Genomic DNA, 27,710 nt, shown 5'->3' with positions numbered 1-27,710 from the left:
AAATTAAACTTCATCACTTATTCTTAAGTTTTATAACATGCTGAACATTTTTCCCTTCTATGGAAACATCAAATTCCCACTCCAACACATACTTTTGAATATTAATTATTTTTACCGATTATGTCTATTTACCCGTTTTCGCTTAAAATTGCTTAGCAAAAGTTGTTTAACATAATTTATAGCTTCATATTCCACCATAAAACAGCAAAATAAACACATTTCACCTATGGGTATTTTTCCAAATATGAGCCCTAACACGAATTATTGCTAGAATAAGCTAAACCGAGTTACGAGGATTCCAAAAATGCGAAGAACATTAAAAACGGGGCTAGGATGCACTTACTATGAGCTTGAGAAAGCAAAGAAACCTTAGCTATGGCTTCCTTCAAATTTCGGCAGCAACTAATGAGGAAGATGATGATTTTTGTCATCTTTTTCCCATTTTATTTTTTTATTACCAAATGACTAATATGCCCCCACTTAAAAAAAATCTATTTCTCTCATTTCTTATGTCTATTTTTGTCCATCAACTAACTAATGGTCTAATTACCACATAAAGACCTCCAATTTAAAATTTCATATCAATTAGATACTTCTACATATAGAACTCAACTTTTGCACTATTTACAATTTAGTCCTTTTGACTAAATTGAGTGCCCAAACGTCGAAATTTTCGAACGAAATTTTTACGAAAACTTTCCGTGAAATTGTAGATCATAAAAATATAATAATAACCATATTTTCCCTCGTCGGATTTGTGGTCCCGAAACCACTATTCCGACTAGGCCCAGAATCGGGCTGTTACAATACTGATGTGTGTGGCCCTATGAAGACTGAGTCATTAAGTGGAAACAGGTATTTTATACTGTTCATTGATGATTTTTCAAGATATTACTGGATTTACTTCTTAAAACAAAAATCTGAAGTGGCCTCAGTGTTTTGGAAGTTCAAGACTGCTTCTGAGACTGAAACAGGCTGCAAGCTGAAGACCATAAGGTCTGATAATGGGACTAAGTACACCTCAGCTCAGTTCCAATCCTTCTGTGATAAGGCAGGCATCAAACATCAACTTACCAACATATATACACCTCAGCAGAATGGTGTAAGTGAAAGGAAGAATAGGAGTTTGATGGATATGGCCAGGTGCTTGATGATTCAGAAGAATCTGCCTAAAGCACTATGGGCAGAAGCAGTTAACACTGCAACATACATTCAAAATAGACTTCCAACCAAGGCTTTGGATCAGAAGACTCCATTCGAGGCTTGGTTTAGCTTCAAGCCATCACTGGCTCATCTGAAGGTCTTTGGATGCATCTGTTATGCACATGTACTTGCTGTTAAAAAGGACAAATTGTCTGAAAGGGCTCAACCTGGTGTACTGGTGGGCTACAGCACTGTTAAGAAGGGCTATAGGATCTTGGATCCTTCAACAAACAAGGTGTCAATTAGCAGGGATGTGGTATTTGATGAAAGGTCATGTTGGAACTGGGAAAGACATGAACCTGAAGAAGTTTCTGAAGAACTAGCAACAGACCAAGCTGAGCCAGACCAAAATGTTCCAGAAATGGACATTGATGATGAACCAGTTAGAGGAACAAGGCCATTGACTGAGATTTATGAAAGGGCTCATGTAGCCATAGCTGAACCAAGCAACTTTGAAGAGGCTGAGGCTCAGCAAGGGTGGAAGCAGGCAATGGCTGAGGAGATCAGCATGATTGAGAAGAACCAGACCTGGGAATTGGTTGAAAGGCCAGTCAAAAGGAAGGTGATTGGGGTGAAATGGGTGTACAAAGTCAAGCACAATGCTGATGGAACCTTGAACAAACTGAAAGCAAGGCTAGTTGTCAAGGGGTTCAGTCAGAGGTATGGCCTGGACTACCTAGAGACCTTTGCACCAGTGGCCAGGCTCGACACCATCAGACTGCTGATTGCCTTAGCAGCACAGCTCGAATGGAAAATCCATCAACTTGATGTGAAATTAGCCTTTCTGAATGGTTTCTTAGATGAAGACATCTATGTTGAACAACCACAAGGGTTTGAAATAGCTGGCAGAGAGCATATGGTCTACAAACTGAAGAAGGCCCTATATGGATTAAAACAGGCTCCAAGGGCTTGGTACAGCAGAATCGATAGCTACTTGACTGATCTGGGATTCGATCGAAGCAAGAGTGAGCCAACACTGTATGTCAAGAAACAAGGGACACAAATACAACTCATTGTGTCCCTGTATGTTGATGACCTTCTGGTGACAGGAGGAGATCGAGTAGTGCTGGCTGATTTCAAGACCAAGATGCAGGAAGTGTTTGAAATGTCTGATCTTGGGGAGATGTCCTATTTTCTTGGAATGGAGGTGTCTCAAGTACAGAATGAGATATTTCTAAGCCAGAGAAGCTTTGCCACAAAGATTCTGACCAAGTTCTCCATGCAAAACAGCAAGGCAACTAAAACACCTGTTGCTGTTGGAGAAAAACTATCGAGCCAAGGTGATTTTGAGAAAGTATGTGAAACAACCTACAGGAGTCTAGTTGGTTGCTTGCTATACTTGACTGCCACTAGACCAGACATCATGTATGCTGTAGGATTGCTCTCAAGGTTCTTACATTGCTGCAATGAGAAGCATTTCCAAGTTGCAAAGAGAGTGCTGAGATATGTCAAAGGCACTTTAAACTATGGTTTGAAGTACAGCAAAGAAGGAAATCTAAAGCTGGTTGGCTACACTGATAGTGACTGGGCTGGCTCGATAGATGACATGAAAAGCACCTCAGGGTATGCTTTTAACCTTGGTTCAGCCATGTTTTGCTGGAGCTCGAAGAAGCAAAGTCTAGTGGCTCAATCTACTGCTGAAGCAGAGTATGTGGCAACAGCAAGTGCTGTCAACCAAGCCATATGGCTAAGGAAAATATTGGCTGACTTGAATGTGCATCAAGAGGAAGCTACTGAGATCTTCTGTGACAACCAATCTGCAGTAGCAATTGCTAAAAATCCAGTGTTCCATGGAAGAACAAAGCATTTTAGCATCAAGTTACATGTTGTTCGAGAAATGGAGCAAGCTCAGGAAGTAAAGCTGATCCACTGTAATTCAGAGGATCAACTTGCAGACATTTTAACGAAAGCCCTTAGTGTCACAAGGTTCGAATGTCTAAGGAAGAAGTTAGGTGTTTGCTCCATGCAAACCAAGGAGGAGTGATGAAGTTGGTTCAGCATGCAACAAACTCGACAGCATGCAGGCCATGAAGACCAAGACATGCAGGAGCTGCTGATGCAAGCTTATTTTATTTATTTTGTAATTTCTAGTTAATGAAATGTAATCTTAGTTCATTTCTAACTAAGTTAGGTTGTTGACTGATGTAATTAGCTTATGTATGAGCTGTAAACACAACTTTGTATAGGTTTACAAGCTAAAATTTCAAGTTTCCATGTAATTAGTGGGAGTAGGTGATGTTTAGGTAATTATTTGCTGTTTTTGACAAGCTTAGTGCTTGGTTTATGTATTGGCATTATGCCATTATTCAATTTTATGAATGAAGTTCAGTTTGTTCATCAATTTTTCTCTTCATTTTCTCTTAGCTTTTCTTCCTTTCTCTTGCTCGAATTCTCTTGTTTGCTCAGCAAGTCTCGAGACTTGCTCGACAAGTCTGTACTGAATCTGTTAGTTTCAGTTACAGCACCAACAGTCTTAAACTGCTTTGGGAGTGAGCTTGTATGGACAAGATGAAGCAACTGGCGTGTACTGCAACTTGGCCAGAGAATAGAGATAAGGTGAGGACAAGCCACGTTAATTATATATATACATATATGCAGAAGTTCCAGTTGCCGAATGCCAACAAGATGGTGACAACATAGAAGCCAAATTAAATGTGTTTGTTGAACTTGGAAATTATCGCACTTTAATGTCTCCATACTCAGTAAATGCAAACATTACCAGCCTTTTGGATAAAACTAATATTTGCTTTACTAGTAACAGTTCATGTTGGCACCATTGGGGACCAGAAAGAAGTACAATGATGGCAATGGCACTTCTGTCTTCTATGGAACAACTTTAGTTATTAAGTAGACCACTTTGATTCAGTGCATAAATCCTGAGTTCAAAATTTGAAGGGACGATCCACGTAGGGAAACAACTCTGCAACCTATCGGTAATTGCTGAAAATGTTTCATCATCATAAACAGAAATAGGTTGCCGAAAGTAATAGAGGATTTTATTCCTGAAGGACCTCATTTAACTACTTAAATACATCAAAAGCTTTGATTTTGACCTAAAAACAAGTTAAACTTCCATCTGTAAATTGAACGGGGAATCGCGAACGCAGGCCCCCACTGCCACAAATTATGACGTAGGCTCTCCTACTTTGAGGAGACCTTAGGCAAGCGCCCTTCCCAAGTGCAATGTAAGTCGCTTACCTAGGCATTAGCCTTGTTGATCACCCATATACCTCGTCCAGGTAAGTATGTTGCAACGTAGCTAGCTGCTTCATATTTATACGGTCTTGCTTATGTTCCTCTCTGGCGTCCTTTGGATGTGGGATTAGTGCTTCTTATTTATTAGGCTATAGGACTAGCTAGTTCTTCATCACGTCCACCGACTACAAACGCAAGGAAATCCAAATAGGAACCAAAAATTGGACCCTTCAAACTCATTTACAAATTTCAGTACCATATAGTTACAATGCAAGATCAAACTAAAAAAAACAAATGAGAACCCCACGTAGGTTCAACTTCATTATGAGCTCATTGAATCAGGCATGCATAGTACGAGAAGTGGGGTTGATGAATTCGTCTTCAGCACAAGGAACCATAAGACCACCCAATGGATGATCAAACCCAAACTCTTGTTCGGCTTGATTCAACAAGGCCTGGAACAAAGGGTGCTTCAAGTATGATATCGGGACCACCAATCTCTTGTTCTTCTCTTCGTCTCCGACATAAACAGCAAAATGGCCTTTCGGGACATTAACTGAACTCGATGTCCGATAAGAGTATTGGTGTTTAGAACGTGACCACCTTCGTATAGTTTGCTTCGCATGAAGCATCATCTCAGGCAACCGAATCCCCATTTTGAGAGTATTGTAAACAAAGATAGTTCTTTTTTTACCTTTCTGGTCATGGTCTTCAGGTTCCTAGTGCTATGTAGGAAGTTGTAATAATTAATATTAAAGCGTGGGGTCCAAAAGGTGACACCCAAAGTTACTAATTATAGAAGATCAGCCCACTGTTTTTTCACCTCCACAGATACCTGGTTCTTTTGTTGCATGTTCCTTATCATGTCAGTGACTGTTTTCTCTAGATCCAGGAAATCATGCATAAAGTTTCATTGGTTTTTTTTTCTTCCTTTTTTCTTCCTTATAATGTTTGACTTTGAACTTAGCCTCTTATTGTTCTTTGAATTGCAGTAGATGTATATATACATGTTGCATACAATTATCCATTAATAAGTTTTTCATTTAAGAACCAATGCATGTAATAGGTAAAATTGGTGCCTAATATATGGAGGGCGGTTAAGTCAGTCAATCAGTCAATGCTTTTGTATGCATGGCTAGCCGCTGCAAATTGTATGTCAGTCAAATTGCTGGGCTAACGCCAATCCATAAACAAATTAAATCCATACATCTTGTATTCTTAAAAGTTAAAACCCTATCCATATATTGTATTTTCCATTTTGTTCACCATTTAAATGGTTAAGGATCGGCCAAAGACATAAATGAAACACTAATATTTATAAGTAATTCGAGTTCGATTTCGATTCGGTTATTATTGAGTCGAGTTCGAGCTATAAATCAAATTAAATTTGAGTTTAGTAATACTTAATTTGAATGGCTCACAAGTAGATCTGTTTATGGACTGGGCCGCCCGCTTAACCTTGAAGGCTCGTATGAAAAAGAGAGGGTTTGGACAAAAACATGATGCTTGAAAAATGGGTTTGGATAAAATTTAATGCCCATTTTCTATATGGGTCGGGCCTTGGGCAATATTTTTTTTGCTTGAGCCTAGCCCGATCCGAATATATTATGTTAAAAAAATTATATTAATTATATATTTGAATAATAAATATATATTTATATTAAATCACTAACTCAATAACAATTAAACCCATTATCTAAAACCTAAAAAAAAACTTACCTAACTAAATAACTCAACCTAAAATATAAAATTTTAAAAATTATATTTAATATAATAAAATATTTATTATATTTATGGTAGTGTTTTTAATATAAATACTTTTTAATGTGTTAGAAAACTTTTATTTTAGTGTTTTTAGTGCATTTAGTGTATTATATATATTTTTTAAAAATTATTTTTAAATAAAAACTAAACTAAATAATCAAATATGGTCGGGCGCCCAGGATTTACTTTTCTTAAAATGGGTCGGGCTTGGGAAAAAAGTAATCCCATTTTTTAGGCCCGACTTGGAAAATTGATCTAGATACATTGCATGGACTTGACTCGAACCTGGATCAACCCGGCCCATGAGCACCTCTATTCACAAGGCTCATCAAGCTAAATTTTATATTTTTTATATTATTAAATTACATTATGCCCTTAATACATATTATTAATCCTAAGCTAAATTATGTTATAACCCTACCGAGCTCAGGTTCGAGCTTGATTACAAAAATTGGTAAACTACTTAATTGAGCTCGAGTTGAGTATGAAGCTCCAAATTTCGTATCAAGATTGACAATATTCATATTCAACTCAGTTCGATTTTACCCTTAGACCGGGCTACCTGTTCAAGTTCAAAGCTTTGCTTGAAATTTAAGAATGTTTCAACAAAAATATTAAGCTCGAAAAATGAGATTAAACAAAAAAAATGTTTAAAAATTCAAAGCTCATGCCTCATTCACTTGTTACAAGTTTATAATATGAAATTTTCTTTTATATTTATATAATTTATACCATATTAAATTAATTATACTATATTGTAATGTTATCTTAAAAAATATGTTAAGTAGTTTATATTTAGAAATTTAATAAATATATATATGAAAGTAAAAATAGATATAATTATATGTTAAATAAAAATTATAATTATATTTTTAACGAATAAAAAATAATATAGCAAGCCTAGACAGGCTAGACTTAAATATTTTTTCTAACTTGATCCTTGAACTCTTTTTTGGTCGATATTAATATTGGAGCCTGACGAATTTTACCAATTTAACTTCCAAACTTTGATTGTGTTAAGGTGTGAGAGACGTAACACTTTGAGATTATGTTATGTTATCACTTAAAAAAATTAAAATATTATATAAATATTAAAAAAATACAAAACATATTAAGAAATTATAAAGAAATTTAAAAGATTTTCAGGTGAAGATGGTGTAGAATCTCATAGTGCCACGTCTAGGGACCAAACTGGAAAAAGATGCCAAGTTATGGGACTAATTGGTAGTTTATCCCAAAACATTTAATATTGGATTAATGTTGTCAGCGCAAAGGCATTTGGCAACTCACATGGCTTTGCTCACTTTTGCATCATCCTATCTAATTCTCCCTCGGTCCCTCCTGCCTCCTTGCTTCATCTCTCCAAACACCCGAAGCAACTTAAGCCTTAAAACAGAGGGCCGCACATGGGAATATACTTTTCAAGACCATACCAGTTCAAGTGTTCTTGCTGGTTTACCACCAAGCTACGATGCCAATCGATCATACTATTACTTTAACATCAACCCATATGAAATCGACTCTAACAATTAATTATGTGCACTTGCATGAGTTCCATGTATAGTTAATGGACTGTAACAAAACACTTCATCAATGAGTAAAATATAAAAGACAACATCGGAGGACTTATATATAAATTATACCGACACAGGGCGTAGCTAAGGGGCAGGGAGAGCTCTCTCTTGGTTAAGTGGGATTATATCATTTTTAGTCCTTTCAAATTATCAAGCTATTTTTATATTTGGTATATCGGGCACCAATTTCATCATTACATGCATTGGTTCTTAAATGAAACATTATTATTTGAATATGATCATTTAAAAGCCAGAGGGAAAAAGGCTGGTTTTTTAAAGTTAAAAACCATTTAACCTTGAGCATGAAATGCATTGAAAATGTATATGGACTGCAATTCAAAGAACAAGAGGAGGTCAAGTTCAAAGACGATCATTATAAGAAAGAAAAAAAAGAAAGAAAAACCCAATGAGGAACATGCAACAAAAGCACCACAGATATATATGGATGTCAAAACCAGTGGGCTAGTATTCTATAATTAGTAACTTTGGGGGTCCCCTTTTGAACCCCAAGTTTTTTGTATTAGTTATTTGAACTTCCTAGCACTAGGACAAAAGTACATTATCTTGATTTGTTTCCATGCATGCAAACTGATAAAATGATGTTTTGTAATCTGTCTCCTCTCTATATATACTGCCAAAGACCATGACCAGAAGTGTAGAAAAAAGAACTATCTTTGTTTACAATACTCTCAAAAATTCCTTATCAGTTGTTCAAATGGGGATTCGGTTCCTTGAGATGGTGCTTCATGCAAAGCAAACTATACGAAGATGGTCACATTCTAAACACCAATGCTCTTATCGGACATCGAGTTCAGTTAATGTCCCGAAAGGCCATTTCGCTGTTTATGTCGGAGATGAAGAGAAGAACAAGAGATTTGTGGTCCCGATATCATACTTGAAGCACCCTTTGTTCCAAGCCTTGTTGAATCAGGCTGAACAAGAGTTTGGGTTTGATCATCCATTGGGTGGTCTCATGGTTCCTTGTGATGAAGACGAATTCATCAACCTCACTTCTCGTATAAACCATGCCTGATTCAATGAGCTTATAATGAAGTTGAACCTTACGTAGGGTTCTCATTTGTTTTTTTTAGTTTGATCGTCCATTGTAATTTGTAAGTATATGGTATTGACATTTGTAAATGAGTTTGAAGGGTCCAAATTTTGGTTCCTGTTTGGATTTCCTTTGAATCCAAAATAGTATTTCCTTGCGTTTGTTTTATTGCCTGGTTTGCAACCTGTTAGGAGTCGGTGGAAGTGAGAAATTTAACTAGTCCTATAGCCTTATAAATAAGAAGCACTAACCCCACATGGAAAGCACACGAGAAAGGAACACAAGCAAGGCCCTATAAATAAGAAGCAGCTTCATTACAACGTACATACCTGGACGGAGTCGATCGGTGATCAGAAAAGCTGATGGCTTAGATAAGCAACTTCCATTGCACCTGGGAAGGACGCGTGCCTAAGGTCTCCTCGAAGTAGGAGAGTTTACGACATAATTTGTGGCAGTTGAGGCCTGCGATCGAGCGGCCCTCGTCCGAGTTCAGTTGGAACCTTCCTCGGCTTACAGGATAAAATATAATCAACCAATTGGGCTAACAGAAACCGATACGATTCAAGCTTTTGCAATTATATTAGTGATATATATTTTTGTTCCCTTAAAGTCCTTCTAGGGATGTTGCTTATCAAGCCCTCCTCCTCGATCACTCCTTGAACTGCTCCATACCAACTCTTATTTGAAGATACTTTTTCAACAGTAGGGACATTATGAGGATATTATAGCAAAAAAGAGCTAAATCAACTCACTTGATTGGTTCTTGGTTCCATGCATCACTTCAATTCCTTATCCATAATTGTTAAATAAGGAACGAGCTGATTATGGTACTCAAGAAAATGGTTTCATTACAGAAAATGATAGGACAAGGGAGTAGTCTTATTGGAAATTGGCCAACCATGCTGCTGTTACATTTTGTGGTTGAAGTGCATGCAGCTTGATGACATGCTGCAGCACATATGCTTGCTGTAACAGCAAGGTTTCTCTTTAGTTTCATTCTAATTAATCTAGTTTAAAATGGACAAGTTGATGACAACTTGATGCATTAGATGTTGAATGACTAGTTTAGGTGGCTTGCTTATGTGTACAAGCAATGTTGAATGAGCTATCAGCCATTAGCTCCCTTGCTGCACATTTGTGAGCAAGTAAAAATGCTTCTTGCACCTTGCTTCATGTTCTGTGCTCTTGTTCTCTCTTTTGTTGCTGCCTCTTGCACCAACAAGTCTTTTCTAGCATATCATATGTTGCCACGTCGTTGATTGTCTCATCTGAACCTGAACTCAGGATTTATGCACTGAAACAAAGTGGTCTACTTGATGACGAAACTTGTTCCATAGAAGACAAAAGTGTCATTGCTAGCATTTTACTTCTATCTGGTCCCCAACGGTGCCAACACGAACTGTTTCTCGTAAAGGAAATATCAGTTTTATCCAAAAGGCTGATAATGTTTGCATTTACTGACTATAGAGACGTTAATGTGCAAAAATCTCCAATTTGAACAAACTCATTTAGTTTGGCTTCTATGTTGTCACCGTATTGGCATTTGGCAACTGCAACTTCTGCATATATATAATTCACATGGCTTGTCCTCACCTTATCTATTCTCTGGCCTAGTTGCAGTACATGCCAGTTGCTTCATCTTGTCCGAACAAGCTCACTCCCAAAGCAGTTTAAGACTTAAAACCAGAGGGCCGTACATTGGAATATACAATGCCAATCATACTACAAACTTGACATCAACCTAATAAGAAATCCACAGTAGCAATTGATTACTTATATATATATACACACTTTTCAACTGTGGTTACCTGATCTCAATATATGAGCTTTTACAGTTGGTTTAATTATTTAAACCCTTTTTTTTTATATATATGAAACATGACTTGGCTGATATATATAGATACATATAATGAATAATAACCCTATTACCTTGTGCATGCTAATGCATATATGCACAGGGGTGGCACTAGGGGCTGCCAGTGGCCTTAGTTTGGTAAAATTTTCCTTTTGATCCTCAAAAACTTTTAAGTTAATAAATAGTAAAATTATATTGTCTACCTGAAAATTTGTAATTCATTTCTAGCCCTAATATAAAGTTTCTGCTGTATATGTGATACAAGAAGTGGCCAAGCTCAAAGGCAATCATTATAAGAAAGAGAAAAGAAAGAAAAAAAAACCATGAATATTGATGCATGAATAACCGATCTAGAGGAAACTAGCCCATACCTGAGAGTCATTGATATAAGGAACATGCAACTAACAAACCAGAGATGGATACGAAAATCAGTGGGCGGCTCAGACGGCTCTTCTAAATTTAGTAGCTTTGTGGTCCCCTTTTGGACCCCAAGTTTTAATATTGAGTATTACAACTTCCTAGCACTAGGACAAAAGTACATTATATTGATAGTTATCATGCATTCAAACCGATAAAATGATGTTTTGTAATCTGTCTCCTCCCTATATATACACCCAAAGACCAAGACCAGAAATGTAAAAAAACAAAGAACTATCTTTGATTACTGTCTCAAAAAATTCCTTTATCAGTTGCTCAAATGGGGATTCGGTTGCCTGAGATGATGCTTTGCTGCACGGAATTGTTAGACCGCTCATCCGATGGTTGAATCCGAATTCATCCTCAGCCAGATTTAATAGGCCTTCAAATAGAGGATGGTTCAAGTAAGATATATGAATCATGAATCTGCTCTTGCTGGTTTCCCCTACATATACGGCAGTGGCCTTGTTGAAAGTTGGCAACAATGCAGCAGCATGCAAGTGTCCAAGCAACAATGCAGCAACATGCATGCAGCATGCAAGAGTCCATTGTGTATTTTGGTGATTAAGAAACTTTTGTAACATGTGACTTAGTTTGGTTGTAATATTTTTTTTATTTTGTTCAGCAACATGCATGTATCAAGTTTCACTTGGTTCATTTCTTAATTGCCATAATTCATACTTGACACAATCCCAATTATTATATAAGCCCTTATACTTCCTTACTTTATTTAAACTAGTTTTAGCTCACGTGCTTTAATCTAAATAGAGATACTAAAAGTATATTCATAATTAATATTAAATAAGATCATTTATAAAATTTTGAATCACTTCATATTTTTATTTCAAAAAGTAAAAATGCTTTCAATTTAACTTTGTTTTCTACCAATCTAATAGAACCACTTATGTATATGGCATTTTTTGCTTATTCAAGTAATGAGATAAGTCAACTTGTTTTCTCCTAAAACATCCGATTCTTGCTTCTGTTTTTCATCTTTCAACACAAATTTTTTGTTGTTTTTGATCTTTGGTTTGGTTTAAAACTCAACAAATGGTATCAATAGATTGTCATCTTTGAGGGCGTTTGCTGTGTGTTGGTTTGTGTTGATTCTTTGAGTGATTCATGCTTGAAAGAAAAGAAACAGAAGCTATCTTTGTTGACTTGTTTGGTTGCTGCAAAAGGATGAGTTTTTCACCACCACCACCATCTGTCTTCGCTGGTGAGAACTATAACATTTGGGCTGTGAAAATGAAGACATATCTGCAAGCTAATGATCTGTGGAGTGTTGTTCTAGCCGATACAGAGCCACCACTTTTGAGAGCTAATCCAACCATAGCTCAAATTAGGCAGCACAATGAGGATTGTGCCAAAAAGTATAAGGCTATGTCATGCCTTCAAAATGGAGTTTCAGATGTGATTTTCACAAGAATAATAGCTTGTGACACTCCAAAGTAGGCCTGGGATAGACTTAAGAAAGAGTTTCAAGGGTCAGACAAGATCAGATAGCAATAGTTGATCAACTTGAGAAGAGACTTCGAGAATCTGAGGATGAAGGAGTCTGAAACCATCAAGCAGTATGTTGATAGGATTATGGCCACAGTCAACAACATAAGACTGCTTGGAGATGAGTTTAGTGACAAAAGGATAGTTGAAAAAGGTCATTACAACTCTTCCAGAGAAGTATAAGTAAAAAATCTCTTCTTTGGAGGACTCGAGGGACCTATCAGCTATACCTTTGACAGAGTTGATAAATGCTCTCTATGCATAAGAGCAAAGAAAAGCAAACAGAATGGAGGAGCATTTTGAGGGAGCCTTTCAGGCGAAGAGTAGAGAGAGCTCAAGCTACAAGGGGAAGAAGCCTTGGTTAGAAAAGAAAGAAAAAAAAGGGAAGAATGATGCTACTAAAAAAAAGTTTCCACCACGCACTCATTGCAAGAAGTCCACTCATTTGGAAAAATATTGCTAGTACAGGCCTGACATTTAATGTAGAAGCGGGAAGCAACTTGGCCACATTGAAAAGGTCTGCAAGAACAAGGCAAAATCACAACCACAGCAGCAGAATCAAGTTCAACCTGCTGAGGATGTCCAAGCTCAGGAGGAGCAGGTCTTTACTGCCTCTTGCTTTGCAAGCTCGAGCAAAGTTGGGAAGAATTGGCTAATTAACAGTGGCTGCGCTCATCACATGGCTTAAGACAAAGACATGTTTAAGGAGTTAGACACCAGCTTTGTGTCCAAAGTCAGAATTGGGAATGGTGAGTTCATCGAGGCCAAAGGAAAATGCAAGACTATGATTTACACTCAGTCAGGTAACAAAACCATTTCATAAGTTCTTTTTGTACTTGATATTGACCAGAATCTGCTCAGTGTTGGCTAGTTGTTGGAGAAGAGGTACTCTCTTATTTTTGAAAGAAAGACTTGTGTGATCAAAGATTCTCTTGATCAAGTGTTGGTGATAGTGGCTATGCATGATAGATCTTTCATCTTTGATGTGAATTAGCTAGAAGCAAATACACATACAACTCTGGCTGATGAATCATATTTGTGGCACAAGAGGCTAGGGCATGTGAACTATAAGTCACTAATTTTACTACACAAGATGAGCCTAGTTTAATATATGCTCAAGATCGAGCCTAGGAAAGATGTGTGTGAAGTTTGTCAGTTTGGCAAGCAGACCAAACTGCCTTTTCCTATTAACAAAGCTTGGAGAGCTCAAGAGAGGCTCCAACTAGTCCATACAAACATTTGTGGACATATGAAAACCTCCTCTTTGAATGGCAGCAGGTACTTTGCGTTGTTCATTGATGATTGCACCGGATTCTGTTGGGTGAGCTTCCTGAAACAAAAGTCAGATGTGGCTGACTTCTTTTGCAAGTTCAAGGCATTGGCTGAGAATCAAGCCAGCTGCAAGTTGAAGATTTTTAGGTCTGATAATGGGACTGAATATGTGTCTCAAAGGTTTTAGAAGATTTGTGATGAAGCTGGAATTCAGCATCAATTAACTACCATCTACACACCACAACAGAATGGTGTTTGTGAGAGAAAGAACATGACTGTTCTCGATAAGGCCAGGTGCTTGTTGTTTGAAGGAAAAATGCCTAACCATTTTTGGGTTGAGGCTGTAAATACCTTTGTGTATTTGTTAAACAGACTACCAACTAATGCAGTCAAAAGCAAAACACCTTTTGAAGCCTAGTTTGGACACAAACCAAATGTCTCACACTTGAAAGTGTTTGGATGCTTAGGCTATACACTGGTACCAGCTAAGAAGAGAACTAAGCTAGAGAAGAGGTCTATGCCTGGAGTCTTTGTTGGCTACAGCAGTGTAAAGAAAGGGTATAGGGTCTTTGATCCATCCATTAAGAAGATTGTTGTGAGCATAGATGTGAAATTCAATGAGGGCAGTTGTTAGAAATGGGTTGGAACAGATGCAAGCTTGTCTGAGCAAGACCAGCATGATCTTGATTTGTAGCATGCTGAGATTGAAGTTGAAACTGAGGATGATTATGATGATGCACCTGTTAGAGGCGCTAGAACCTTAATGGACATCTATGAGAAGTGTGAAATGACCATTGTTGAGCCTTCTAATTTTGATGAAGCTGCAAGGGAGGGCTGTTGGAAAAAAGAAATGGAGGCTGAATTGAGGATGATCCACAAAAATGACATATGGGAACTGGTCGATAAACCAGCAAACAAAAAAGTCATTGGTGTCAAATGGGTGTTCAGGACCAAACACAATGCAGATGGGTAACTAAACAAACATAAAGCTAGGCTAGTTGTGAAGGGGTACAGTCAACAGCATGGCATCGATTTTTTTGAAACCTTTGCACCAGTTGCAAGGTTAGACACCATAAGGTTGTTGTTTTCCTTGGTTGCTCAGAAGCAGTGGAAAGTACATTAGCTGGATGTTAAATCAGCTTTTCTGAATGGATTTCTCAAGAAAGAAATCTTTGTTGAACAACTTGATGGATTCAAGGTCCTTGGTGAAGAACACAAAGTCTACAAGCTCAAGAAGGCTTTGTATGGCCTAAAACAGGCTCCAAGGACATGGTATAACAGGATTGATGCATACTTGTCAAGGTTGGGGTTCGAGAAGAGCATTAGTGAGCCTACACTCTATGTGAAGAAGGTTGAAAAAGAAACCTTGCTGATTGTGTCTTTGTATGTGGATGACTTGTTAGTTACTGGATGTAGAAGTGAATTGATTGAAGATTTTAAGAAGCAGATGCAAGATGTTTTCGAGATGACTGATCTAGGGTTGATGACCTACTTCCTTAGTATGGAGGTGAATCAAAATGAATATGACATCTTTATAAGCCAACAAGCATTTGCATTGAAGGTTCTAAACAAGTTATTCATGAAAAATTGCAAACCTGCTAGCACTCTTGTGGCAGAAGGAGAAAAACTATCCAGCAACAGTGACCATGCTTGAGTTGATGAGAAGAGCTACATAATTTTAGTTGGTTGCCTGCTCTATTTGATAACAATAAGGCCAGACACCATGCATGCAGTCACCCTTCTATCGAGGTTCATGCATTGCTGCAATGTAGCTCATTTCAAGGCCGTTAAAAGAGTATTAAGGTATGTAAAAGAAACCTTAGGCTATGGTGTGAAGTTTGAGAAAGCTGAAGATCTGAAGCTGGTTGGCTATTCAGACAGTGATTGGGCTGGCTTAGTTGATGATATGAAGAGCACCTCGGGCTACTTTTTCACTCTAGGTTCAGGAGTTTTTAGTTGGAGTTCTAATAAGCAACAGACAGTAGCTCAATCCACTGCAGAAACAGAGTATATTGTAGCTGCTACTGCTGTTCAAGCCATTTGGCTTAGGAAACTTTTAAGTGACTTGAATGATGATCAAGTGGAAGCAACAGAGATTAAAGTTGACAATTAGTCAGCTGTTGCAATTGCCAAGAATCCTGTGTTTCATGGCAAGACCAATCATTTCAAGATCAAGTATTATTTTGTAAGGGAGACAGAATTGTCAAAGGAAATCAACTTGATCCATTGCTGCTTGGAGATTCAGCTCGTAGACATTTTGACCAAGCCATTGGTTGCCACAAGGTTCGAGTACTTGAGGAAGCAAATTCGAGTCTGCTGCTTTGTAGCCAAGGATGAGTGTTGAAAGTTGGCAATAATGCAGCAACATGCAAGTGTCCAAGCAACAATGTAGCAACATGCATGCAACATGCAAGAGTCCATTGTGTATTTTGGTGATTAAGAAACTTTTGTAACATGTGACTTAGTTTGGTTGTAATCTTTTTTAATTTTGTTCAGCAACATGCATGTATCAAGTTTCACTTGGTTCATTTCTTAATTGCCATAATTCATACTTGGCTCTTAATTGCTCTCTGTTTTCTTCCTTTGCTTCTCCTCATCCCCAACAAATGGTATCATGAGCCCAAGACTTTGAGGGCTTATTTTTGCTTCTGCTGCTTGTTAAGAAAGACGAGAAGCTATTAAAGCCTGTCATCTTTGAGGGCTGCTTGTAAAAAATACAGCAACAACTCACCCCTGTGAGACTCTCAAACAAGCTTGGGATAAGCTGAAGGAGGAGTTGATGGAGTATGTGCATGAAGACACTCCACAGTAGGAGAGAGTATGTGCAAGAAGAAACAAGACTGTAATGAACAAAGAAACAATGCAAGATGTGTTTGAAGGCAAGTTGTCAACCAAGGCTGTGAAGGAGGAAAAGACTCCATTTGATGAACAAATCTTTGGCACAAAAGATTGGGATAGTCAAGTGTGTAAGTCAGATTTGGTTGAGAATAAAGCCAAGGTTGAAAATGAATTGCTTGAGCAGAGTCAGCTTGAAACAAAGCATCTAAGGATTGCCAAGTTCAAAAAACTTGATGAATGATTGGTATTTGCAGCATGAAGTCCCATGAGGAGTGTTGAAAATTGGCCAACCATGCCGCTGTTATATTTTTGGTTAAGTGCATCAAGCTGGTAAACATGCTGCAGCACATATGCTTGCTGTAACAGCAAGGTTGTTTAGTTACTTTGTTAAGCTACTTAGTTGAAAATGAACTAAGTTGGTATTGTTTTGATGTTTTTAGGTGCTGATTGACATAATCAGCTTGTGTGCAAGTTAAGTTTTACTTGTTTTAAAGTATGATTAGTTGTAGTAGGTAGTATTTGGCGATGTATTTGGCTATAAATGTATTGTTTTTTCTAGTTGAATGAATGAGCAAAATGAGCTATCAGCCATAAGCTCCCTTGCTTCACATTTGTGAGCAAGTAAAAATATTTCTTGCCTCTTGCTTCATTGTTCTGTGCTCTCTGTTTTCTTCCTTTGCTCCTCCCCATCCCCAACAGTGCTAAACTAGCTTGGTTGTTGGAAACTTGCAATGTCTCTCGGTCCCATTTGTTTGCCCCTTGCTCACAGTCATTCAAGATTTGCTTAACTTTTGCAATGGTTCATCATTGTTTAGTCATTTTCGTTTCGTTAGGAGACTGAGATTATTGAAGACTAGTCTAGCTAGTTGAGCTAAAATAAACCTATACGTTTCAAACTTCTGCAATTATATCAGTTACATTTAGGACTATCATTGAGTTTCCTGATTTGAAAACAAAGCTTTGAATAGCAAAAATTGACTATTCAGGTTAGACTATTAGTGTTTTCATTTGCATGTTGATTTTGAATGTTGAATGGGAGTGAAGGGTCTTCGAGTTTATGCATGGCGGTGAGTTGTAAGCATAAAGGACTTTGTCTAGTACACTTTTACCTTTTGGACATCTCTGATAATTCCAAGTTCCAACTGTTAGTTATTTTCCAACAGTAGGGACATGACATGATATTATTTCAAAAAAAAGAACTACATCTAACTTGATTGGTTCTTGGTTCCTTTTTATGGATGCATCACTTCAATTCCTAACCAATATTTATAAAGTATCTTCTATCAGTTCCTTCTTGTCTGCAACTAATTTCCTTTCCATAATTGTAAATTAAGGAAGGAGCTGATTGTGGTGCTCAAAAAATGATTTTATCACAGAAAATGATAGGACCTAGGAGTAGTCTTTTCTAGTATATGGTATGTTGCCACGTTGTTGATTGTCCCTTCTGAATCTGAACTCAAGATTTATGCTCTGGAACCAAATGGCCCTACTGGATAATGAAACTTGTTCCATAGAAGACAAAAGTGAGCGTCTGGTCCCAGATGGTGCCAAGGTCAACTCTTACTCGTAAAGTTAACAATAGTTTTTATCCAAAAGTTGGAACTTCCTGAGAAAGATGTAATTGAAAACCAATTTTTCCATCGAAAAGAAAGTTGGTAGTTGCAGTAAATGCCACTTGCTTCATCATGTCCATAAAAGCTCACTCGCAAAGCAGGTTAACACTTAAAAACTGAGGGCCGTACATTGGAATATACGATGCCAATCATACTACAAATTCCTTACTTATATACATATATATATACTTTTCAACTGTGCCAGCATCAACTGTTATCTGTAAAGGAAACATCAATTTTTATCAGCATATATATAATTCACAAGGTTTTATCTCACCCTATCTATTTTCTTGCCTAGTTGCAGTACATGCCACTTGCTTCATCTTGTCCATACAGGCTCACTCCCAAAGCAGGCCACTGCAATTCAAAGAAAAAAAAGAGGTCAAGTTGAAAGGCAATCATTATAGGAAAGAGAAAAGAAACAAAGAAAGAACCATGATCTTGTTGCATGAATAACCGGATCTAAAGGGAACTAACCCCATACTGAGAGACACTGACATAAGGAACATGCAACTAAAACAACAGAGATATATGGATACGAAAATCGGTGGGCGGATATTCTTAATTTAGTAGCTTTAGGGGGGGTGGGTTCCCTTTGAGACCCCTAGTTTTGATATTATTACAACTACTACCCCAAAGACAAAGTACATGATATTTTCATGCATGCAAACTGATAAATGATGTTTTTTAAGCTGTCTCCTCTATATATATACACACCCAAAGGCCAAGACCACAAAGGTAAAAAAAGAACTATCTTTGATTACAATACTCTCAAAAAATTCCTTATCAGTCGATCAAATAGAATGGGGTTTCGATTGCCTGAGATGATGCTTCATGCAAAGCTGATGAAGTTGGCTAGCATGCTGCATGATGAAGTGAGCCAGCATGCTGCACCACCAGCCAACATGCAGATCATGAAGATCGAGGAAAGCAGAAGCTGCTTCAGCAAGCTCAATCAATCCAATTCTTGTTTATTTTGTAATCTCTAGTTAATGAAATGTAATTTAGTTCATTTAGAACTATGTTAGGTAGATGACTGATGTAATTTGCAGACTTATGAGCTGTTAAGGCAGCTTTGCTTGTATGCACAAGTTAATTACTTCAAGTTTCAATGTATAGTGGTGTTAGGTAACAATTAGGTGAATGCTTACTGTTTTTTGACAAGCTCAGTGCTTGGTTTATGTATTGGCATTATGCCATTATTCATTTTATGAATGAAATCAGATTGTTCATCAATATTCTCTCAAGTTTCATTGCTTTTCTTCCTCAAATTTATCTCAAATTTGGTTGTTTGCTCAGCAAGCATCGAGACTTGCTGCACAAGAGTGAAGTCAGACTTGTTTTATTTCTGTTCTAACACCAACAAAAGCAAACCATGCGAAGATGGTCACTATCTAAGCACCAATGCTCTTACCAAACACCGAGTGCTGTAAGCGTCCAGAAAGGCCTTTTCGCTGTTTTTGTGGGAGACGAAGAGAAGAAGAAGAGATTCGTGGTCCCAATATCATACTTGAAGCAACCTTTGTTCCAGGTCTTGTTGAATCAGGCTGAACAAGAGTTTGGGTTTGATCATCCATTAGGTGGTCTCATGGTTCCTTGTGCTGAAGATGAATTCATCAACCTTAATTCTCGTATGAACCATGCTTGATTCAAGGAGAACCTACGTGGGGCTTCATTTGTTTTATTTTTTCAGTTTGATCTTCCACTGTAACTATATGGTACTGAGAATTGTACTCGGAAAATATACACATATTTTCTTTACTGTGAAACCAGAGAAAATAAAATGTTAATATTCATGTCAGCAAAGGATTAACAACCACAAATTTACCCAAAATAGTATTTCCTTGCGTTTGTTTTGTTGCCTGATTTGCATTTGTAGTCAGTGAAAATGAGAAATTCAACTAGTCCCTTAGCCTTATAAATAAGAAGCACAAATCCCTCTTGGAAAGAACACACGAAAGGAACTCAAGCAAATCCTTATAAATAAAAAGCAGCTAGCTACGTTGTAACATACTTACCTGGACGGGGTCGATGGGTGATCAGCAAGACCCATGTCCTAGGCAAGCGACTTCCATTGCACTAGGGAAGGGCACTTGCCTAAGGTCTCCTCAAAGTAGGAGAACCTACGTCATAATTTGTGGCAGTGGGGTCCTGCGTTCGCGCGGTCCCTTTCCAATGGCAGTAAATGGTTTTCTTTATATTGACGGCAATATTATTCTTTATTATTAAAACCAGCCCTCGTTGAAAATACATAGGTTACAGAAATGAAGAATTTGTATCATTATTGAATTTAATATTCCGTTTGGATTATATAGGTTGCTGCATCATTGTTATGGCACATAACTTTAGCTACCATCTACGAAAACTTTAACAATCTTGTAAGACTGATGAAATATCCTTTGCTGCACGGAATTGTGAGACTGCCTGTCGGATAGTTGAATCCGAATTCTTCTTCAGCCAGATTTAATAGGCCTTCAAATAGAGGATGGTTCAAGTAAGATATAGGAATCATGAATCTGCTCTTGCTGGTTTCCCCTACATATACTGCAATGTGGCCTTCTGGAACATTTTTCATCCCCAGCAAATCCCGAATCCTCGATGAAACGCTTCGGTGGCACATTCTCTTGGCCTGAGCTAACCCAACTCTACACATCTTAGGGTAGGAGTGATAGAAAAGCTTAACTAAGACTGAAACTAAACTTGAGTTAAATGGCATCTTTAGTACCCAAACCTATATATAGAAACATTTCAATCCTTAAAATTGGATCGGATAGTTAAGTATCACATGGTTCTGTTTTGTCTATTACCAAGCAATCTGTCCTACCTTTTCAAAGAAACTTAAGAAAATGCAATATATAACTAGTGAAACCATGTCTGATACATGAATTATTTGACCCCTTTGTTTTGAATTACAAAGCATTTTTGACATCAAAGACATACAGTGTCTTGAGTTAATGTTGATGAATCGTTTTCACCATGTACCAAAGCATTGAACTTAGACTTAAAGTTCGCAGGGTTGTTCCCCCTACGTACTAAACTAGCTTGGTTGTTGCAAACTTGCAATGTTTCTCGGTCCCATCCAATTGTCTATTGCTCACAGCCTTCCAACATTTGCTTAACTTTTGCAATAGTTCTTCAACGTCCAGTCACTTTCGTTTCATTAGGAGCCGAGATTATGGATGATTAGTTTAGCTAGTTGAGCTAAAATAAACCTATACGTTTCAAACTTCTGCAATTATATCAGTTACATTTAGGACTATCATTGAGTTTCTTGATTTTGAAACAAAGCTTTGAATAGAATATATTGACTATTCAGGTTAGACTATTGTGTTTACATTTGCATGTTGTTTTGAATGCTGAATGGGATTGAAGGGTCTTCAAGTTTTATGCATGGCAGTGAAGTGTAAGCTTAAAGGACTTTGTCTATTATACTATGATCGTAGGGACTTCTCTGATAAGTCAAGTCCCAACTATTAGATATTATCCAACAGTAGTAGGGACATGACATCAGAGAGGTCTCATTGCAAAAAAAGCACTGAATCTACTCACTTTAGATGATCAAATTCATGAAGCAAATTGTCACAGAAAATGATAGGACATAGGAGTAGTCTTTTTCTTGCAACGTATCAAAAAGTCGTCTGCTTGATAATTAAACATGTTCCGTAGAAGACAAAAGGACCATTGCCATCATCGAACTTCTAACTGTTTGGTCCCTAACGGTGTCAACATGTAACTGGTACTCGTAAAGGAAATACGAGTTTTATCCAAAAGTTGAAACTTTCAGAGAAAGATCTCCATAGAAAAACAAAGTTAGCTACTGAAATGCCTGCAGGTTAAACTTTTACCTCTCCACCATTAGTTTTAAACTATGCACAGTTAAAACACAGTTTAAACACATAAAGTTGTAAATTCTGAATCTGATAGGTGCTGTGTGGAGCTGGGAAAAGGCTAATAATTTTTGCATTTACTAGGACAAAGGTACATCATGTTGATAGTTTTCATGCATGCAAACTGATACAATGATGTTTTGTAATCTGTCTCCTCTCTATATATACACCCAAAGAGCATAACCAAAAAGGTAAAAAAGACCTTCCTTACTATTGGAAGAACGATCTTTGCTTACAGTACATGGGGTTTTCATTTGTTACTTTTTTCAGTCTGATCTTCCACTGTAAGTGTATAGTACTGAGAACCGTAAACGAGTTTGAGAGGTCCAAAATTTTGGTTCCTGCTTGGGTTCCGTTTGAAGGCAACAATTCTGAGAGTTCCATCTTCGAATGAATGCCTTGAAAAATTTGAAGGAAAAATTGAAACCCTCTCTGTTTCAGCCATTGAAGCTGTTTTCTGTTATGGAATATTAATGATTTGTGCACAAAAACATTGCACACTGACACCATATAAAAATATTTTCATGACTGTGATAACAGAGAAAACATGTTAATTTTCATGTCAGAAAAGGATTAACAATCACAAATTTACCCAAAATAGTATTTCCTTGGCGTTTATTTTGTTGCCTGATTTGCAACCTGTTTGTAGACTGTAGTAATTTGCAACCAGTTTGTTTTATTGCCTTATAAATAAGAAGCACTAATCCCGCATCGGAAGTACTCAAGGAAGAAACACAAGCAAGGCCTTATAAATAAGAAGCAGCTAGCAACGTTTCAATATACTTACCTGGACGGGGTCAATTGGTGATCAGCAAGGCCCATGGCCTAAGTAAGCGACTTCCATTGCACTTGGGTAGGGCGCTTGCCTAAGGTCTCCTCAAAGTAGGAGAGCCTACGTCATAATTTGTGGCAGTGGGGGCCTGCGTTCGCGCGGCCCTCGTTCAATTTCAGTTAATTGGTTTGTAAAATTATGATATTCAGTTATTAAGAAAAAAATAAAAAATTGAGAAAATCGACTTTATCAAGTGTTATACAATGTTTATAAGTTTTAAGTTAAAAAAATAATAAAATAATTACAACTTGACTTAATCTTGTAACTAACTAGCAAGAAAAAATGTCTTATTAGGAATTATCACTGTTTCAGTGCAAGTTGACATCTTGTAGAGTAAGGGTTTGCATGTATAGGTTCGTCTAACATAACTCGCACTTTTGAATACTTCGCAATTTTGATTAGCTCGCAGATTTGTAAAGCTCATAGTCTTGAGTGAGCTCGCAATTATGGTGAGCTCGCAGACTTGTGATCAGGGCTCGCCAACGCATAGATGGTCACTTCGCAACAATTTGAGCAATTTGTAAATCATTCTTGAATAGATTGTATTGTAAGGCTGCCTTTGTTCCGCCGACAAATTCCGAATTCTCGATGGAAGGCTTTTGTGGAGCTTTTGCTTGGGCTTGGTTAACCCAACTGGACTTAAAAAATGTCAATCTTTTGGAACCTTATAAAATGGATAGGATATAGAGCTGGATGCCATTGAAGAATGTTAAGGGAAACACAAATATGAGAGAGAATTAGTAAATGTTTCACATGGTTCTGTTTTGTCCAGTAACAAAGCATACTGTCCTACCTTTCCAAAGAACCTTAAAACAACACAATGCATAACTTGTGAAACCATGTCTGAAATTCGAATTATTAGACACCTTTGTTTCGAAACAACAAAGCATTAACATTTATTAGGCCAAACGGTTTCAACATCAAAGACATCTCAGGCATTTTGGTTACTTACTCTAAGCATTGAACATAGACTTAAAGTTATGCTCAGTTGTTTGATTGTTTCCACTACGTACGAAACTAGCTCGGTTGTTACAAACTCGCAACGTCTCTCGGTCCCATCTGAACTAAAAACATTATCGTCATGTCGTTCGTGTGCTAGAGATATATATATATATATATATATATGCATGCCAAACTCGAACAGTTACTCGTAAAAGAAACACCGTTGTTATCTAAAACTCTGAAAATCGAAAAACCATCATGTTGATTTAAGCTGTTAACTGCTAAGGAACATATATAATTTACATGGAACATAAATATATATATATGTATGTATGTTCCACAGGTGGTTGTTGCAGTGTTTTGTGATGTACTGCTGCTACATCTATCATCAACTGTTCAAGATTGTAGTAATTCTAACGAACTGTTCTTCACTACAAGGAATTGTAAGACCTCCCATTGGATGATTGAACCCGAATTCTTCCTCGGCTCGATCTAACAAGTCTTGAAACAGAGGATGGTTCAAGAAAGATATTGGAATCACAAACCTCTTCTTGTTGTCTTCTCCGACATAAACCGCAACATGGCCTTTCGGAACATTTGAGGTCGCCAACGTGTTCCTGGTTCTCGCCGATAGGGTTCGTTGTAGCTTTTGCTTCGCATGAACCAATCCGATTCCCATATTTGAGTAACAGTTTTCTAAGGTTTAGTGTTTTGATATGGCATATCCTAATCACACACATATATATATATATATATAACATATACATGTATATAGGAACTATATGCCATTGAAGAATGTTTAAAGAACATATCAGCTGAAGTTGAATTGGTTAAAATCTCACATGGTTTTGCTTTGTCTTTTGCAAGACAACCTCTGCTATTACATGGTCCTACCTAGAATAAAAAAATAAGTTTTTTGGCATGTCGAATTTAGCACTCAACGTTTATATTTTTTGTCGATTTGATTATTATTATTATTATTATTATTTTGAGTTAAATTTGACTATTATTCTTCTAAAAAGAGTCAAATTATTTTTTTTAAGGAAAATTTTGATTAAAACATTAATTTTTTTTACAATGTTGGTGTGGCAATCCAAGTGTACTTCATACTGATATCACACTATTTATTTCATATAAAAAATGATTTAAAAACTATACACATATTCAAAAAAAATAAAAAAAACTTAAAAATATATATAAAAAGTTCATAAAAATTTTAAAAAAAGAGAGCATGAAGTACATGTAAATTGCTATGCGGACTGTCGTGTCTAAAAGTTTAACGTTTTAACTAATATTTCTATTAAAAAAACAACAAGTCAACACTTTTTGAAAATGTTAATGGTCAAATTCAATTCTTTTTAAAAGATTGAATGTCAAATTTAATTTAAAAAAAGAATAAAGACTAAACGGACAATATATAAACATTGAAGGCTAAATTTGATATTATATATATATATATTTAATTGTACTGCACGATGACTTCATAATGCTAGTGATTTATAAACACCAAATAAAACTCATCTTAAAAATCTTAAAAACACATCATTTATCTTATCTTTTCACCAACTATCCAACATGTTGTTATTACAATTTCCAATGTTCTCTTGCATTTTGTCCCCATAGCTTGTCTCAAGAAACCATTAAATTAAAGACAAGATAATCCATATAGAACTAAAAAACTTGGTCAACTTTGAACTAAAGATCATTTCAATGGTAGATGTATGCATTGACATTTTAGATACTAACATGAATTTATTGCAGAAACGCAACTTGAATTGAATGCAGAAAATTTCCCCATTGATGAAAACGTGTTGGTTTCCACCGATGAAACTAAGATTTGAAAGTTTACCAATTATATATATATTTATATATAGTTTTTGGGTTTGTGGTTTTGCATAGTTGGGTGGATGTTCGTTTTCTTCTTTATTAGTTGACTGCTCCAAAAGCACGAGGGACTGTCTAACAATTTCGAGGAGATTCATGGCCGATTGCATTTGGCTGTAGTTATTATCCAGCTAGTGTGAATATGGATTGACCAGTCCAACAGCATGTTAGTAGTGTTAGAAATCCCACGTTATTAAAAAACAAATTTTGTAAAGGGTTTAAATATTACATTCTTCTTAAGTTCATTTGTTCAGAGTTGAATGGATCTTTGGTGGGGAAGATCAGGACTTATAATTTTGTGCTTGAAGGGTGGGAGAGCGGTGGCAGGGGAGGGAGACGAGAGGTAAGAGGGAGAGAAGGATGAAAAATGGCACAACCAGCTCTGTTATGTCTGTGATGGAAAATAGATTGGTGTAAAAACTCATTTGGTCCCTATCAATTTTGAAAATGAATAAATTTGTCTCTCTCAATTAAAATTACAAAATAATTTTTAAAATTTAAAATATTTATAAAAGTTCCAAAATTTATATTTTTAAAAAATTCCAAAGAATATATTAAGAAAGTTAAAATTTTTTTTAAAATAATAATTTTGGGAACCTAAATAAAGTAATTAATTATTCAAGTTTATCATATTAAAGTATTTTATTTTTTTATATTTTTCTTTGAACTTTTTTCAAATATATATGGTTTCAATTTATCTTCTCAAACATGTAATTAGTTATACTGTAATAAGATTTTAATTTAATATGTTTAATTTTTTAAATTAACTCGAACAATTTCACTCCATTCGACTCGACTCAAATTTCATTACACTCGACTCAATTTAAAATTTTTTCAAATCGAGTTAGGATGACAAAATAGGACTTTTCAACTCAATTAACGCGAAAATTTTTCACTCAATTCAATCGAACGCTCACCCCTAATAACTGATTTGTTATTTTTTGAAAGTTTAGTGATTGAGATGAAAATTGAGTGATTGTTGGTGTAATTTACCTTTTTTTTTAATGAGAAAGTGTTATAAGAAAATACATGTGGTAAAAAATTTGAACCTATTTATTATCAGTAAATTATTCGAGTATTATTATCTAAATTTGAGTGTGAATTAAATAATATTATCCGTTTGATTTTTAAATCTGCAAAAAACCCGAATCAAATTCGCTAAAATTCTTTTCTTACAATATATAAACTCAAAACTATAAGCATTCTATAACAAGTGGATTCAAATATCTGAATTTATTATCTAAATAAGCAAAGCGGATTCAAATAATGAATATATGAGATATCTATCCGAATTCATAATAAACAGTAATTTTAAATTTGATCCAAATATTATCTAAATCTACTAAAATTTCTAATATATATAAAAATTAAAATTATAAAAGTTGTATAACCAGTTATCCAAATCGAAATCAAAATCCAAAAAATAGTACTTTTGAAATACAAATTCTAAATTTGTAATTCGAGGGTGACATTATCAATCCAAAATTGGAGGGAATTGGCACATGATTTGTACAAAGAGACCTGAATTGCCCTACCAATTACCACTCTCATACATTGAATCTCGTAATCCAAATTACAAGCTATCTTTTTATACATTGAAGCTTGTTTTCCGGGAAAACAAAAAACAAAAATGCAGTCATTGTACCTTGAATTCTCCGATTCCGGCCCATATCTAGGGGCCACCGGTACTGTTTTCTTGTAAGAGAAAAAAACAGCTGTTTCACTCTCAAGTTCAATCATTCAAAGATTGAATCAACTAAAGGAAATGAAAATCTTTTCCATTTCCGATCATATGGGAAACTTTTAAAAGAATGGTCCAAATTATTTTACATATTTGAAGTTTAGTCCCTCTACTCTTTTATTTAATAATTAAAATCCTA

General features: G+C 36.3%; 4 protein-coding genes and 4 non-coding genes across 8 annotated transcripts; 5 read left to right on the top strand and 3 right to left on the bottom strand.

Moving 5' to 3' along the window:
- Positions 1–4,289: 4,289 nt before the first annotated feature.
- Positions 4,290–4,450, bottom strand: LOC121215222 (U1 spliceosomal RNA). The gene has a single exon (XR_005910951.1). It is a non-coding gene; the product is annotated as a U1 spliceosomal RNA (small nuclear RNA).
- Positions 4,451–4,736: 286 nt separating this feature from the next.
- On the bottom strand, positions 4,737–5,054 carry LOC107907676 (auxin-responsive protein SAUR21). Its single transcript, XM_016835010.1, has one exon. The coding sequence runs from the start codon at positions 5,052–5,054 to the stop codon at positions 4,737–4,739; it is 318 nt and encodes a 105-aa protein (XP_016690499.1).
- Positions 5,055–8,415: 3,361 nt separating this feature from the next.
- Positions 8,416–9,782, top strand: LOC107907679 (auxin-induced protein X10A). Its single transcript, XM_041089269.1, has one exon. It carries the CDS (start codon positions 8,452–8,454, stop codon positions 8,767–8,769), a length of 318 nt encoding a protein of 105 aa, XP_040945203.1. The 5' UTR covers positions 8,416–8,451; the 3' UTR covers positions 8,770–9,782.
- LOC121215233 (U1 spliceosomal RNA) lies at positions 9,109–9,270 on the top strand. Its single transcript, XR_005910962.1, has one exon. It is a non-coding gene; the product is annotated as a U1 spliceosomal RNA (small nuclear RNA).
- Positions 9,783–15,557: 5,775 nt separating the features above from the next.
- On the top strand, positions 15,558–15,947 carry LOC107907680 (secreted RxLR effector protein 161-like). The gene has a single exon (XM_016835012.1). It carries the CDS (start codon positions 15,558–15,560, stop codon positions 15,945–15,947), a length of 390 nt encoding a protein of 129 aa, XP_016690501.1.
- A 4,348-nt stretch (positions 15,948–20,295) lies between these two features.
- On the top strand, positions 20,296–20,457 carry LOC121215029 (U1 spliceosomal RNA). Its single transcript, XR_005910765.1, has one exon. It is a non-coding gene; the product is annotated as a U1 spliceosomal RNA (small nuclear RNA).
- A 2,494-nt stretch (positions 20,458–22,951) lies between these two features.
- LOC121215144 (U1 spliceosomal RNA) lies at positions 22,952–23,113 on the top strand. The gene has a single exon (XR_005910873.1). It is a non-coding gene; the product is annotated as a U1 spliceosomal RNA (small nuclear RNA).
- A 986-nt stretch (positions 23,114–24,099) lies between these two features.
- LOC107908157 (auxin-induced protein X15) lies at positions 24,100–24,687 on the bottom strand. Its single transcript, XM_016835412.2, has one exon. It carries the CDS (start codon positions 24,623–24,625, stop codon positions 24,335–24,337), a length of 291 nt encoding a protein of 96 aa, XP_016690901.2. The 5' UTR covers positions 24,626–24,687; the 3' UTR covers positions 24,100–24,334.
- Between the last annotated feature and the right edge of the window lie 3,023 nt (positions 24,688–27,710).

Source organism: Gossypium hirsutum, chromosome D02 (genome assembly GCF_007990345.1).
Source record: "Gossypium hirsutum isolate 1008001.06 chromosome D02, Gossypium_hirsutum_v2.1, whole genome shotgun sequence".
Lineage (NCBI taxonomy): Eukaryota > Viridiplantae > Streptophyta > Magnoliopsida > Malvales > Malvaceae > Gossypium > Gossypium hirsutum.
This window is presented reverse-complemented; position numbering and strand designations above follow the sequence as displayed.

Excerpts from the sequence above, each read along its gene's own strand:
- LOC107907676 (XM_016835010.1), bottom strand. The coding sequence starts at position 5,054 with ATGGGGATTCGGTTGCCTGAGATGATGCTTCATGCGAAGCAAACTATA.
- LOC107907679 (XM_041089269.1), top strand. The coding sequence starts at position 8,452 with ATGGGGATTCGGTTCCTTGAGATGGTGCTTCATGCAAAGCAAACTATA.
- LOC107907680 (XM_016835012.1), top strand. The coding sequence starts at position 15,558 with ATGCATGCAGTCACCCTTCTATCGAGGTTCATGCATTGCTGCAATGTA.
- LOC107908157 (XM_016835412.2), bottom strand. The coding sequence starts at position 24,625 with ATGGGAATCGGATTGGTTCATGCGAAGCAAAAGCTACAACGAACCCTA.